The sequence below is a fragment of the Diadema antillarum genome, unplaced genomic scaffold (genome assembly GCF_040938485.1).
Source record: "Diadema antillarum isolate AM-2024a unplaced genomic scaffold, OU_Dant_1.0 seq00001573_RagTag, whole genome shotgun sequence".
Taxonomy (NCBI): domain Eukaryota; kingdom Metazoa; phylum Echinodermata; class Echinoidea; order Diadematoida; family Diadematidae; genus Diadema; species Diadema antillarum.
The window spans coordinates 206,201-223,673 of record NW_027272293.1 but is presented as its reverse complement, the minus strand read 5'-3'; the positions used below and the strand labels follow the sequence as shown (position 1 = coordinate 223,673).

The 17,473-nt window shown below is 36.0% G+C and overlaps 1 protein-coding gene across 1 annotated transcript in view; it reads right to left on the bottom strand.

Moving 5' to 3' along the window:
• The window catches only part of LOC139710839 (potassium voltage-gated channel subfamily KQT member 1-like), a 160,907-nt gene that overhangs the window by 61,546 nt on the left and 81,888 nt on the right, over positions 1-17,473 (bottom strand). Inside the window, exon 3 of the mRNA XM_071622759.1 lies at positions 10,169-10,295. Within this exon, the coding sequence (XP_071478860.1) occupies positions 10,169-10,295 (127 nt within the window). The remainder of the gene's footprint in view (positions 1-10,168; positions 10,296-17,473) is intronic.

Genomic DNA, 17,473 nt, shown 5'->3' with positions numbered 1-17,473 from the left:
ATGATTTGCAATAAGACATTAAGAGTCAGTCATTATACCCAAATCTAACTACAAGACAATCTGCCATGATTCTAAAAAATGGGCCAAGCGTGACATATCATGGCTTGATCACTTAAATCTCCTCTGTCTATCTTGCACATTTTTGAAGCGAGAAGGATGGACACCATCATCATGGTCACCACCGAGTTTTGAACATGTCTAAAACTAGCGAGAGGGCAATGGTTTCAGAGTGTGTTACAATTTCCTCATGAGTGTATTAAAAGTGGCATATTTCCAGCTCTAACATGGTAGAAACGGATAAAGGGTAATTCAAATGCATTGAAAGCAACTCCCATCGCCTGAGAAAATTTCCCACTTTTACAGTATCATGGAACAGGGACCAAACAAAAGGAAGCAGTGCACCTGACCAGGAAGATGGAAATGGACAAAAGCGTGGAGAAATTGTTTTCTTCACATACACACGAGTATGAATCTTCTTTGTATGTTGAATTGTCTGTTTTCATTTACTTTTGTTACTCAATGCAAGTAGTTTAAGTTGCAATCATTGCAATATGTCTCCATGAAATTGGCTCTTTATGCAATACAATTAATAGCTTGCTTGAATGTGCCGGTTCTTTAGTGTAAGTATATTTTATCCTCTTACCGTACACACTGATATTTTAACGCGATTAATTTTTTCGCACTGGGTGGCTCAAAAACATATTTGCAGGTTCTTGAATTTGTGCTGTGCAATTGTAAACCCATTCAAAACATGCAGATAAAATTGTGAAGATATTTTTGCGGGTTTTAGAATTCGTGCTAGCCAAAAGTAGTGCGAAATATGTGAAAATTAATGGACCGCGACAATTTCTACGTTTACATTAATTGAATGGATGACTTAAATAATGGTGCAATTCTATACCAGGGTCTAACTGGTGTTGCTCTAGAATACTAAGATATAGGAGTGAAACCATATTCTGCACATCCATGCTAGTTTGACACTGGCATCTGACTGAAGAAATTCAACCATGTAAAGCCAATTTACATTCCGATTGATTGAGATCACAGCATGAGACTGGCATCTAACGCATCACAGTCACTCTGCTCACATAACCACTGTAGCAAGGTCTCGATAAGCTTAGGAATAACGCAATATGATCGGTTTGATCGCATCCCTGCAATGCATCTTGTTGCGGCCTGGAAAACTGGCAACAATGTGGCAATATGATCGGTTTGATCGCATATGCAATGCATCTTGTTGCGGCCTGGAAAACTGGCAACAATGTGGCACTATCATCGTCGCACAATTGCCATCAGCAGAGTTTGACCATAGAGAAGCCGTAGTGTAATCACATCACAGCCCAAAATGGAGATGGGAAGGAACTCTGTCATGCTTTGTCAATTTTTTGCAGATTGCCATGGTCACCATGATATTGCCTTACTAGCGAGATGAGGGTATTACATAAAAGCTTTCACCTATGTGCATGTGTGAAAAGTTCATTCCAGCAGACTACCGTGCTCTTTTAAAAACCAATTAAGTATTCATAACCTGCAATGGGACTAGATGCTCCCTTTATGAAATCTGATTCCCTCTGAAAGCCTGGTGCACAAAATGAAATATTCACATCCTTCTGTGGAGGGATGATCACTGGAGAATGATGCCAAGTTGGGTCCTATGCTTGGTGTGCGTGGCAACTCACATAGACAGGTAATCAGGTCATCCATGTTCGCCCTCACACTCTCAATACCACTTGAATGACCTTGTCGAAGGCACAAGGAGTGAAATCTTGCACCAGTCACACAGTTATCATATTCAGTGTACATCCACTTCACCACTGACTACTACTAAGAAAAACACCCCATTCCTTCTTTTTGTGTGCACAAGTGTGTGTTTTATATGGTGGTGCAATTAAATGCCTGGTTAGATCTTACTTGGCAAAAATCTGAAAAGTTACTTCAAGAGACATTGGAATTTTTGCAATCTGATGTCTTGACAAATAAGTAATTCTGCACCATTCCACATACTAAGTGATATATATAGGGCCTACAGTGTAATACTTCTTTGCTGGCTATAGGAACTTAACATAGAAGCTTTGTTTCACTGTATGCAAAACCTTTTACATCAAAAGTATCAGAATGGAAAGGAAGATACACAGCTCTTGTTAATATTTGGGAACCACAGCAGGTTTGGATAGGGCTTTTCCACAACAGAAAAGCATTGCTTTCACTTGGCCTTGTGTAGACCTGAAAGTGTGAGGTAGATTGGGTACTAGTCTCACCTGTGTTGAATTTAACACATAAGTGTTAGCCTTCTGAAGAAATCCTTCGATTCATCACTTGCAGTATCCCAAGGCAACTCCACAATTCCCCATTAAGGTAGCTCATTGAAAAGCACCACTAACTCAAAATAGCCTTCATCAATTCTTTTACAAAACATGCCATCGAAACCAATGTGCAAACCACCCCCCCCCCAAAAAAGATAAGGAAACTAGAAAATGAATGTTGACACCATAACTATAATTCCTGTATTTCAATTTACCACTTCTGACATTAACCTTTGTGGCAGCTTTTGTATTGATATTGTTGTTACTGTCATATAGTCCAGCTTATGATAGAAATTAACCCCTTGATGTCTTTCTTCAGACCTGAGTAAAAATCATCATTAGTAATAATATTACTTTCTATACCGGGTGTCCCAAAAAAAGTGGAACGGTGGATTTTCAGTACCTTGCGGTCTAAAAGTTATATATCTTTTGACATCATTAGAAAGAGCAACTTCCGCAGAAGACTATGATACCAAAATCAATAAATTTGGTTCAGTACTTTTTATTCTACGCCAATTTCTGAAAATGCAGTCATTGTCAAATTTCGCTGGATTTTTGCGACTTCTGAGATAATAATTTGAGTGAGACACGCGATCCACACGGTGAATATTGTGTAAGCTCGGTGATCCATGTCAACAAAAGATACAGCTTTCACATTGGGCACGGGCCAGGAAAAAACAGTGTATGTGTGTGTGTGTGTGTGTGTGTGTGTGTGTGTGTGTGTGTGTGTGTGTGCGCTCCCAATATGAAAGCCATATCTTTTGTTGACATGGATCAACGAGCTTACACAATTCACCATATGGAACGTGTGTCGCACCCAAATTATTATCTCATAAGTCGCAAAAAATTGAAAATGACCGCATTTACAGAAATTGGCGTAGAATAAAAAGTACTGAACCAAATTTAATGATTTTGGTATCATGGTCTTTTGCGGAAGATGCTCTTTCTAATGATGTCAAAAAATATATCACTTTTAGAACGCAAGGTACTGAAATCCACCGTTCCACTTTTTTTGGGACACCCGGTATAATGTAAAATGCCTCATTTTCATCTTTGACTTGCAATCAATATTGTTGGTCTCAACAGGATGCACAAGATGAGACACATCTCTTATAGACTCCATGAGGTAAATTTGAACATAGAGGTAGTAATCATCATATGTAAACAGACACACAGACAACTGGAAAACAATGTCTCTGGTATTCAAGGAAACAGGTGGTGCTTTACCAATAAAACTAATATGGATTTATTACTGTGTAAGCTGTTATGAGGTTAATTTGAAGTGAAAGATCCAAATATTGCCCAACAAACCACAATCTGATCCACATCCAAATCCAATATCCAACACAAGGGGGTCAAAATGTTTCATTTAAAAAAAATCTAACATTGCATTAAGGTTTGGTCAGCCATGTATTATTCATAGACAAAGATCAATTTTATCTTGAACAGTGCACACCTTCAGTTAAAGTTTTACCAATAAATAGAATTTAAAAGAAGGCACAATGCTGATTATTCACTCAGGCACACATTGTAAATGCATCAACATATTGATATGTTTGCTTGGTGCACTAGTCTGGTAATAAATCAACCATGTTTAACATAAAGTAGGTTTTTGTCTGCAGTCAGCTTGCATGCTCTAAATTATCATGATGATTTTAAAATGTGAAGTGTAGCATTACCTCCAGAAGTTACCTCCTCTTGAAAACAACAAACAAAAACAAACAAACAAACAAACAAACAAACAAACAAACAAACAAAAACACACACTAAGACTTTATGTTTACAATTAAGGTACAGGATTATTTCCTTTCCTACTAGAATATAAAGCAGCATAATTTGAACTTCGACGCAACTGTTTTCTCAAAACTGTCATTTCTGGTGCTATTTCAAGGACAGCATGATCTAGTATTTTCTTGGCGAAAATGCACTGAAAGGTTTGAATCCAAAGGAGAGTTAGGTGAACGTTTTGCTTTTCCATTCATGATTTGAGTGTTTTCACAGCAGGAACTGGGTCTTGGGTTAGGAATGGACACAACTGGTATCCCTGATTTAAATGTCATGCATCCATGGAATGAACGTGCATGTAAGCGAGTACTAGCCACTGGCCAGTATTTGCCTCCTGACAGTCCCATCTTCAATGTTTGCCTACAGGAGATGGATACCGGCTAGTTGCTAAGATATTGACTGGTTGCCAGGATACTGTCGTCCAGTCATTCACCATGATATGCCTCATCACAGAGTACATGTCATCCACACATTATACTCTGTCTCCTCACCAAACTTTGACCAATGAGAAACCTATTTTCTCGCATGTATTTCATTCCCTGTAATACTAACCCTTCCCTCCATCATTCTGAGGAGTCAAATAGTATAGGACACCACAAAACATTTGAAACTAGAGGAATTTAACAATTGCACACAGTTGACTAGGATGCCTCCACTTCAAATGCAATCATTACATGTGCCATAAGACCATCATCCCTCATTGCACATCTTGATGAAGTTCTTTGATCTTGACCTTTAACCCTCTCTACATAAAGATATTTCATATTTATTCACACCCTTTATTTACTTAAAATAATATCATTACTGGCCTAAACTGATGAAATTTATGATCAGAAAAGACATTTTGGTACATTTTGGTAGTCTTCCCCATTCACCTTTCATCTGTCATTTTTGGCAAACAAATGAATTCAAAGCTTATTTCCTCTAACACAAATTCTTTCAATATGAGACATCAGAAAAGTTAATGTAATACAATGCTTTTGAATACACATATTGAAAAGGAAAAACAAGCAAGAAATAATCATCATAATAATAGCTATAGCAATAATAATAATAATCCTAATACTAAGACAACTTGTCTTGTCGCTGCAATCCCACTCACATTGTTCTACGTGGATGCTGATGTGCTGGAAAGACTCCAGTCACTCACTCATTAGCTATCCCTTAAAGAGGGTCATTTTCTTTTGATGGTCAAACCTTTTATCCTATTGTCTTCCTGAGCAGCTTTCATCATTGTGCACAAAAACACAGAAATGATTTTGTCCTTGTTATGCTGATAAGCAAAAATACAAGCTAAAGAGACAACAGGACAATTGTGATGTCTGGCATACATCCCGGATGTCTTATTCATCATGCAACACTGAAGTATCTATTCTGTCTGTTTTACTTCATTGTCTGTTTCCTTCAAACTTTATCTAATTTATGCATAATGGTATTACATGGGACTACGCCATCATTTCATCTGTGTCACTGTTTCTATGACGTACTTTTGCCATTGGATGAAACCTCTGGCACTAAAGTTTTATGAGTGCACGGTATATCTCAAGATGCCTGGGCCAGGTACTAAGAAAATTCATAAAATGTTTTTCTATTTCTTGATATCACAACTAGATGTGGGCAGATGGATGAATACATGAAAACCTAAAAGCATTCTGCCTCCTGTACCCTTCCTGAAACATGTGAAACTCTGAATCCCATAAATGTCTAATTCTTTATCTGATTTAGATGGAACTTTTACCATATCAACACTTTTTTTTTCTCTGATAAGATTGAGTGGAATGGCATTTTTAACATACTGAATGATCAGGATTTACACCATGAGAGAAACACAAGCATGGCTATGTTAATGTTTGTTATATGACTATACACATTAACATTACTAAGCTCAAACCATTTTTGAATATTCTGCAATGTTCTCCTTCTAGTGACCAACTGAGACTTGCAAAATGCCAAAACAGAGAGAAATAAATCAGCTTTTAGATGAGCTAGTCCCCATGAAATCTGAGCTGAACCTGGCTATGTACCAGAGACTCACACCAATGCTCACCAAATGTGATATCCATGCCAGAAGAGTCCTATAATGAGGCCTAGAGTTCACCTGTCCTATATGTTCATCATCGGACACACAACAGATTCTCACAGTATGTCAGCTAAATCACAAATTTTGAGACACATCGGACTGACTCCACCCTTTTCCAATACCATATAACTCAAACTGTAAATGGAAATGGTGTCCGATGACAAACTAAGTTCTTAGCATAGTTCAGACAATCTTGCCTCATTACATTACTGTGTACGCTAAACATTTTGCGAGGATTTTTTTTTTCGTGAATTTCGCGAGTGAGGTGCTATTTGCAAAATTAAAGACACAAAAAATAATGACTCCGATCCTGATATGAATGTGACACGCACGTATAAATTTCTCCGTTCAGTACAGTACTTCACAATTGCAAATTTAATCACTCGCAAAATTGTCGGGGAGTCCAGATTCACGAAAATTTTGACTTGCTAAATATATGGCATATACAGTACACTTGGTACATCAAATACAGTGACCTGATAGTCTACCAACACAAATCTGATTCATTGGACTGTGTGATACAATAAAATTCAGTGGGTGATCAGAAGAATAAACTTATCTTTCGGTGAATGACCAAAAGCAAAAACTCTGTGAGAGGATTTTTACACAGCTCTACTAGAGGATTCATGGTCACAAACACAAAAGAAGAATGATTAGCAGGATAATGAAGATGAGACTAGGTAACTGAGCATTATAACTTTACAATGTGACAGTAACAGATAACATGTATTGTTAAACAGAGGACATTCTTCCCACAATGTACTCCTCCATTCCTATTCAAAGAATTTGCCAGGAAAATATTGGTTCCACAGACTTACATTGTTCGATGAACAGTTGTAATGAAACTAATGAAATGCACCATGCCTGCAAGACATGTGTAAAGACAAATAATGAGATGATTGTTTTCTTTTGATCCCAGGATTGGTATTTCTGGCCAAAGTAATGAACATGAACCTTGGTCTGGAAGCAGTCATCTAATTGGAACACACTGTGCATCAATGTAGAGTACCCCTCTTCTTATTTCTTCCTCTCTATCATTTTTTTCTTTCTTTCTTTGTCTCTCCTCTCATTTCCCTATCTATGAATAGATTGAACGTGCATTATACATTTTTTGAATGATGTTTATGTACATAATATGTACATGTTATCCATACTGGGCGTCCCAGTCAAGCTTTTCATAGCTTATGACGATCCACACAAAATGTATAACATATTTCGTGTACAAACTATGTGCATATTTGTGAATAATGTATGTATATATGCAATTTGTGAATATATCAAATCAAATCAAATCAAATCAGCCACTATTTATTATGATTTAGGTAAAACGCAGAATGGACGACCCTCTTTCAACCATCCAAATACAATCATACAGTATCTAATCTGTGAATGATGGCATCTCATATCATTCAAGAACGTGTCACATTGTCATTCAGACTTGCCGCAGGTTTTGCAGTGTGAAATTTCACTTGGAATACCCTTCAATTGCATAAAAACTTCAAGATATCTCCAAAAACGTGATATTGCCATTACTGGTGTGTAAGAGTACATGTGAGTGTTGCCATTTTCACTTTAAACTCTCTTGACATTCCATATCCCTTCCCACCCCCACTACTTTGTTGATAATGGCAATATTAGATTCTGATGTCATGATGGTGGATTTGTGGTCCAATATTGATGGATTTGTATGATATTTGTGTGCAAATATGATTGTCTTCCAACCAGAACACTATTGTGCTACTGAATATTTATAAATATCTCGGACGACTCTTTGTGATTTATGAGATGGCCAATTTGAGAAACTAAAACCTTACCTTGTCTACACTTACTGTTCATGATGAAGGGATGGTTCATTAAACATATAATGCCAATGTTTTGCTAAGACTTCATTTTAATTCTTCTGTGTGTATAAGATGCCAATGGATATATTTGAAAAGTAAACTTAAACATAAGGTAAAAAAACAGAATACCAACCATGCAGTCACTTAACCTTTCTACTCAATCAAACAAACAAATAAACATGCCCTGGTCATTGTAGATGCTGTCATATAATTGACAGTAACCGATGTTGACTATAACTCAAAAGGCAAATGATCCTATATGAGCAATAATTGAGAAAGGTCAATGAAAGACATGCATTCACAACACACCATACAAAGGAGAACAATTGCCTTTTCCTCTTGCAGTTCAATGAATGTGCCCTAGTTGTACTATTCAATCAAGTGAAGATAATATGATTATGTGGACAAAGCACAGGCTAGGTACAAGTTTAAGTGAATGGGAAGTAACCCAGTTACTACTATCAGTGACTCACAAACCTCACCATTACTGAAAAATAGCAAACCTCATCATCTCTGCAAATGAAATAACAAATACAAAACATAATGCCATTTTTACTTCCTCGCACACTTTATTTCGCACCACTTTGCAACAAGCCAACTGTTTGTCTTCACAGAGTGACACAACATGAGGAAAAGCCAATTGGATCTCGTCACAGACTGTCTTGCTTTAAACTGTTCACTTCATGGGCTGAATTATATTATCCTGATATATTTCAAGTAGCTAAATTTGAAAATGACATTAGGAATAATTCGATTATGAAATATCAAAATAGATTGCATGTCAAAAACGGTATGGGAAAGGTATAGTAAAAATAAACCAGTTAATTGAACATGGATCATGGAAAAGTTCTGAGAAGATAAATGATAAGAATTCAAATTCTTTCTGCTGTACATTCAATAAGTAGAAACTGAAAGCAGCTTTAAAAAGGTTCTGGTTTAATAAATTGAATGGGAATCAGTTGGAAATTGTGACATTCAAATAATACAAGATGATAGATTGATTCAAATAAAAACTGGTGATTTAATTGACATTGGCATAGAACCATTTTAGGTTTATATCACATATTTATTGACTCTATTGATCATAATATTTTATTGCATAAGCTTAGTCAGTATGGTATACGGGGTACGCCTCTTAAGTGGTTTGACAGTTATTCAGATAATAACTTATGTATGTATATGTATGAATGTATAATATATATGTATACATATGAAGATTGCACCAGATATGGTTAGTAACCATCATATGTATGTTGAAACAGTCATTGATGTTTTGTTGCAATGCCCACAGGTGAACTCATCTCAATATTAACCAATTCAATGAAAACATTAAGATTGATGAGAAAATGTTATTTGTTGGTTATGATCTTGAAATGAAGATATGATTCTCCTAATGTAATCCTGATTTTTGTGCAATTCACAATATAGAAAGTGTATATGTTATGTCAACTTACTCAGAACAGTATAAAGAAATAAAAAATTGTAAGCTGTGAAATAAAATCTATAATATATGATGCAGCTATACTATCATATGATTATGGTATTTGACTAGTTTGTATGTTGAATTATTTTAATGGAATAAATACTCTATGAGGAAAAAATATTGCTTAACACTTCCTGTATTAGGCATTTTACATGTAATATTATGGATTAATCTGATTCTTTGTTTTCTGCTCTGACCACAGATGAGAAAAGGGTTGCTAAGACACAATGCTATGCTTGGATTAAAAAAAAAAACACAGTAGTTCATCCATGCTTTGTGCTTCTAGCAGTGCATATCCATTGTCCTACTGGATATTGTCTCATCTATTCAGTGTCATGAAATGGAAAGGAAATTATTAATGTAAAGAGAAAGTCAACACAACAGCAGACCTTACCATGCTGTGATTGCATTCCAATTTTTCTTGCAATCTTTGCCTTATTCAAGTATCATAAAAATCACTGTCTCTTTAAGCGATAAAAAACAGGAGGTAGCTACTCTGACATTTGTAATAATTTGTCCAAAATACTAGGGGCTTGTGTGGACTGTTCTCTGGCGCTTGCGTGGACTGTTCTCTGGGGCTTGCGTGGACTGTTCTCTGGGGCTTGCGTGGACTGCTATCTGTGAAGTCTTGCTATATCTAAAAGGAGGCAAGAAAGCTTAATTGACAAATCCTTACCTATGATGAGAATGGGTTTTCTTGCAAATCTGAGCCGACCCCTTAGGCCCTGGTACTGCTGCCTGCAGCCTGCTGACCAGAGGCGCACCACGTACTCACAGCTGAAGAATACCACCAGGAAAACTTCCTGTACCAGTTGGGGTGAAATAAAAGGGGGCATGGTTGGGAATAAAATGTAAAGCATAATAACACTGCTCTGACAGATGTTTTCAGGGCTGCAAGAAAAATCATTCATTTATTCAGAATGTTGAGTAAACTTGAATCAATTGACTGAACTTCAAAAATATACCACAACAGTCTACACACATTGGCATTCCAGAAGAAGAAATAAAACTTGTGAAATGTTTAGAATTGCCTGTACAACAAAAATTGAGATTTCAGATTTTCATCATGATCTTTAAACTTCAAAAGATAAATCTTAAAAAAGAAGTCAAACTCTGCATTACGATGAATGCTTTCACAAAGTTTTAAAATGCTTTTAAATAATTGCTCAAAATCAGAACTTTTGACCTTACAGCTTCAGCCAGTAACTCTTGACCTCATCACCAACATCTTTTCAGGGTTTTTTTTTACCTTAGCAATGCAAACTTACACCCCATTCTATAACCCAAAGTGCAATATGCTGCTTTTGCCATAATGACAGAACACCATAGATAAATACATTTCCATTACTTTAAAATAATTGTGGATTATATAACAAAGAAGCTACAGTTGAGGATCAAGTTGTTCAAATATCCTGTTACCTCTGAGATATTGTAAACTCATATTGGCACAATATAGACTGCATCCATTTCCTATAAGTAAGTTGGCAATAATCACACGGGGGTAAGAGGGATGTGTACGACTGATGTAAGGTTGTGACGCTTGTAATTGCTGGCCTATGAGATTACCACAAAGAACCAAAATTACCACTACTTACTAAAAGTAACCCAAATTGAATATGCATAGTTCAGGCTTATGTCTCAATATACCATGCCCTCTCATTCACCACCCCTTCGCTGCTGTCTCTTATGACATGCCGAAGGACACAATAGTGTTGTCGCCTTGAATATCACATTAACATAATTATATGTCATAATCACCTATATTTTTTCAAACAATGTCTATTATTGATCAAAGGACAGCTTGGTCATCATATTCATCTTAATAAAACGGTATCAGTCCATAAAAGTGATGGAATAGAATATTCAGTCCTCTATGTTTAGCAAAAACAGCAGAATAAAGTAAACTAATTTCTCATTTAACACTGCCACAGCTGAGCCCCCCTTCTACACTATTGATGGTTTTGACACTATCACTACTGCTATAAGGTGCTGTGTGGTAATAAAGGGCCAAGATAGCCATGGCTATTACACCAAGAGACAACTTTGACAGATCATCAATCCTACAGGCCACATGAGTCCACAGGAAGTATCCTTTTGTGTCAATATAGCTACAATTTCAAATTATTTAGCATGATCCCAGTAGTGAGGTTGATAAAATAGTAAGCATGCATGGTAAATACGGTTTATGCAGAACATAGTCCATAACACCCATAGATTTCTGATTCGATTACTTGCCTTCATGTGGCATTCACTGTTTTTACTATGGTGCAGAGTCATGCAATGAGCTCTGTGGATTTTTGTATTGTTCATTTACTATGACCAATGAAGCATGCTTTGTCCTGCAGTTCCAGAATGTATGCACTCAAGCAAAATGCATACCGGTATATCAACCCTGGTGCAATTCTATCTCAATGCAGTTGGACTTAGCCCTGCCATGCCTTTTTGGATGGTTGTCTTAAACTTCACCAAGTTTGCAATGGCTGGAGTCAAAACTTTTGCATGATGTATGATTTTTATTGAACATTATTTTACATTTGCACAATAGATAGTTTTCAACCCTACCAGTTTGTCAAAGTTTATTTCAAATTTGCCTCAATACATCAGATTTCACCATACAAGCCTACATCAGATTTCACCATACAAGCCCTCATCCAATTTTTTCAATAGAGACACTGGCAGACACTCTGGTGACTTAATTTCAGAAATTACCCTACCGTGTTGACTAAGCTGTATGGCATTGACTACATGAAACAACATTCCAACATTAAAAGTTTTGAGAAAAAAATACCATGATGATAAAATGTTTATTAAATATCTTATTCTAATACCACTAACTTCAAGAAATATGAGATATGGTAAATCTGGTTACCCACAGATTCTTTGGAAGCATATATTGGTATATAATTTTCAAACTATTTACTTATAGCTTTATGTTTTTATGATATCAAAGACTGTAGTAGCATCTATAACCATACAGCTCAGTTTGTTAGTTAGTTTGTTTGTTTGTTTGTTTGTTTGTTTGTTTGTTTGTTTGTTTTTAATAGCAAGCTCTATGTGTCATGATAAAATGTAGAGGGGCAATGGGAGTGAGTTGCTTGTTTTGTCATTTTAAACTGATTTGATACTCAATCTTCACAATCTTAATATGGATGACTTTGAACTGATTGTAACTGCTGAGCTCCACCCTGTGTGTAGTCACTGAAAGGCTAGAATTAATGCTTCAAAATCAAGGATTACATGCAATTTTGCAAATAGATAACAGAAAAAAAAATGAGGAGAACAATACTGATGATTACTTTCCTAAAGAGACATTATAAAGCCCTGTATGGATTCAGTCAAATTGAACATCTGAATATGATCTTCAACCCTTTAATATGTAAGGACTCTATGACATTGAAGATAACATGTGAACATGCATCTAATTATATAAATATGCATACATATTGTCACATATACATTCTAATATGCATGCATATTGTCATGTAAACATTTTAATATGCATGCATATATGCATACAAAATCTCTTGTACCATACCGTAACAATGTAACGGTACCCAAGCCAGTGCTGCATACTTGTGCATACATCACTGTGTGCTGCATTGTACTTTCATAAAAAACTTGCGCAGGAACTGCATATAGGCATATATTCTGTGTAGAAACAAAACTGTAGTTCCAACAACAGTCGTTGTGACAGGCATTTTTCTACTTGATTTCTGAATAAAACGATGTAATGTCATCCTCTAATTTGTTCTTTTAAAAAATGACCATAAAATCATATGTATTGAGACCATATCGTTCAATTCTAAATTTCTGACCATATTTTGCGTAGTTGCATGGACCTCACTTTTTGCTTGTTGATTATGAAATGAATGAAGTCTTAATGAACAAAAGAACCATGGAAATTGGTCAAATCACTTTTACCGTGCAAAATCTGACCAAGCATTTTTAAGAGTGTATGTCAGATGAGTGGGTGATCTTTACTGCTTGTTTTTATAATGCATACAAAATTCTGATTTCATTCCAGTGATTTCTAAACATTTTTTGTTATCTATAGGATAACACATGGGCAATCACTGAGTCAAGATTGAATCTCTTTCATAACACAAATCTGCAAAGCTTGTTTCCATTAAAAACAAAAATTGATGCAATTTCTCAGAAAATGGCAGGGCTGCTACAAATTGTAGGTGACTGGTTTCAACCAACAATTTGGCAGACAATCAATGCCAGCAACCTCTGTGTTTCTAAATAACTCAGAGAAGCCCAATATTAAGTTCATTTGTACCCTAATTTTAGTACAAGCTTTGCTGTGGACTGATATTGAATGGGGAAAACATACAATAGAATGAAGAATCCATACAAGTTCCCCTGAGTTAAATCAAGGCTGTTTGTGATATATGCTTGTATGCTTGTGCATGTCCCTATGAAGCATCAGCTTGACTTGACTGATAGAATATACTCCATTTTCTTCAGTTATTCAATAAGATTTCTGACATACTCCAACATATCCTCTGATCTTTGACTTTTGACACAATCAGCCACAAATTTAAAAGAGGTGATATCCTGTCACAAAAATACTTTAATAATGCTTTTACTTCATCTAATCCAGTATTTTCAAATGTCTTAGGCCCTATTTATCTACACCAGCTGATAACAAAATATCGTCCAGCAAGAAATCTTCGCTCTCAGTCCAAACTTCTGCTGTACACCCCCACAATATCAACACAGTTTTACGGTGCAAGATCTTTTCAACTGGCAGCAGCAGAGTTATGGAACGCATTACCCACGTATCTCAAGCAAACCGACACAGTAGATGATTTTAAGCGTTTGTTGAAAACACATTTCTTTAATGTGTCCTTGGACTAGGCTTAACACTGTACAATGTTTGTCACAGCTCTGTGACTTTTCATCTTGTTTTGCCTCCTCTCTCTCTCTCTCATGTCTATTTTCCCAATTTCTATTAGTTCCTTCCTTCAATGTGCATAGAGACATTAATCTATTTTTTGTGATATGCACTATACAAATACGGTTCATCATAATTATTATACAGAGAGGCATCCTTGATCTTGAAATTTGACTAACAGATCCCCCTGCACAATAAATTCCACAAACTGTTCCAATGTAGCTGTCTTTGCACAACAATTGCTTAGAAGTTAATGAGAGACTCATAAATCTTTGTTCAATCAACATAATATCAATTTTTGACACAAGACTTTGCAAAGTATGAATTATACAAGTCTGTCCTTGTGTGCTACCTAATCAATGGTATATGCACCAAGTTTCTACAAGATATCCCATGTAATTCTCCAATTATCACATGACTGCAAGAGGTTGGTACACTGACTGACAGACATAAGACTCACAGAATGTCCATGTCTTTGGTACCATGGGGTGGTGCTAAAACAGAAATAATAGTCGCAATCACACACTGTGGTTATTGGTTTTTGTATTGTGATACAAAAACATTTGCCACCATTCACAATTGCTGTGTAGGAAAAATTATCAATATGTTTTATCAAAACAAAAAAAATCAGAAATTACTGAAACGTGATCCTGGGCAACCGAGTGTACATACCTACTGCGGCGAGTTGCATTATGGGATTTAAAAAAAGATGATATAGTCTCCATGTGCCATTCACACACACACTGTACAGGTCAAATTATTGAGATTCTTTAAAAAAAAGAATCAAGTGGGACTGATTTTTACATCACGATGCAGACTGTAATAACTAATATCTATCTATTTTTTCTCCACACACACAAATGAACAGTTTTTGCATCAAACTGGAAAACTCAAGCTTCAGAAAGCATTAATTTTTGGTGTGTGTGAACGCAGCTCTTGTTGTAAACACTCTAGACAAGGAAATGATGAGTCATGCTGATTAAAAACCAACCATCAAGCCACACACTTCCATGATTCCTATCCTGAGGCCAATCCCACCTAATTTCACCATGGGACATCAGAGGTATCAAACATGCTACATTGAAAGGTGGTAAATTCTTCTCTCATAGCATTATGGGTAGAAGATACCTCGGAGAGATGGATGAAGTGTGATCTGCAAAAGCTGGCACAAAATTTGTTAGAATGTAATCTAGGTTATCAATGCATTCTACTATCATTTTGTTTGTTGTTCCATAAATAGAAGCAATAACTTTGCTGTGGAACTGGAGGACTCAAATGTGATATGTTCCTGTCCATTGAGGAGGGATAACAGACAAGTGCAATGCATATTTCCTTTTTTAAAACACTCTTTTTCCTCTATTGGTGTGACATTGAACAGTATTTCCTTCCCTATTTCATGCAAGAATCTTGGTGGTCATGTTCTTCAACTCTTTACTAAACAAGATCACATTAAAGCCATGTTTTCTTTTCTATTGATTACTTAAAAGGTAATTTTTCTGTGATTGTTTCTTTCTTTTCCTTCTATGTATTACAAACAATACTATACTTTGTTTTGAGTAATACAATGTATGCATGCAAGTAAATGTCAATACTGGTTCATTTTCTGTACTCACTAGTTCTGAATACCATTTGTACTTTTACGTATATGCCCTCACACCCTGTACATCAAGCTATGTTCTGCCATTTCATGTCGTGTTCACATGTATTCACTGCCTTCATCAATTTATTCATGTCAAATGTAGTGATCAAATATAATTTAGTAATCTAATTTTCTGAAGATTCTTGAACACAACAGCATAGAATATTTCATGAATTTCAGCAGACAAACAGACAAAAACAAAACAAAACAAAAACAAAACAAACTAATGTGCTTGAGATAGAAGTCATTTCTTGTTGTAAATTCAGGAAAAAATGCAACATTTCTGCCTGGTGTTAATAACAATTAAAAGTAAAGATTACGATACATCTGAGCCCCGTTTTATTAAAAGATAAAATTGATTTTAAATGTCCTTACCACACAGTCTGCCATAGATTTACAGTTGAAATCAACTTTATAATCAATTCTAACTCTTCATAAAACAGGGCCCAGATTCAGAACATTTTCAACTTTGAAAGGATAGCTTCCTGTTCATAGCTTTTTTTTAGCTGTGAAGGTTACAAATCCCCAGCATAAACTAAGGTGACCCATCTAAGCTCACCAGGCTGAATGACTAGAACAACATGTACCCTTTCTGGCAGACAGCAGCCAACATGCTGCTTATGCATCACATGTTTATCCTTCAGTGAAAACTCTTGGAGTTGATACAAGGATGACGATTGATCACTCACACTCCTTCTCAAACGAGTTCCCAAATATCAAAGTGGTTACTCCCTCCCCCTTCATCTATAGACCCACGACAAATTTATCATCATGGCAGCACACACAGTCTGGCTGTCTCATTCACTGCATCATGGGTCGGATATCAGTTGCCATCTCAGGATATTTTTTTTTTTCACTGAGTGACATCTAAACTATGCTTTAGTGTCTGCAGATCCACACAATTTGAGAAGCAAGCTCAAAGAGGAATTTTCTGCTTCTTGCTGACATCTTTTTAAAATGAAATCACTTGGACTTGCATGACTGTACAATACATTTGATCATTAGCAAAGGTTGTACTCTTTTATGTAGAATGAATATTCAATCAGTCGTCACGGCGTGCGAATCTCGCACAGAGCGCGGAGGACGTATGCACGCTCGGAGCGGTCATGAATACATAATTAGCTGTGCAGTGTTCTTTTTAAACTATCATTGTGCAGTCCCAGCATAATATTTACAGCTCATTTTTACATTAAATGAAAGAAGAAAGCTCAAGGTCTAATTTAATGACAATGACTTGATAATACTGGAAAGGGAATTAGGGTAAAAATACAAGTGATTTCACACATTGAAAATATAAAATCTAAACCCGAAAGAAGTGGGTCAAATATGTTCTTAACCACCTTGCATCTCTTTCAAACTAAATAAGTACGATACTTGATTATCTTATTTTCAAAATATGGAAAAATCAAGTCACTCTATCTTTTATACCTCATGGGATCCAG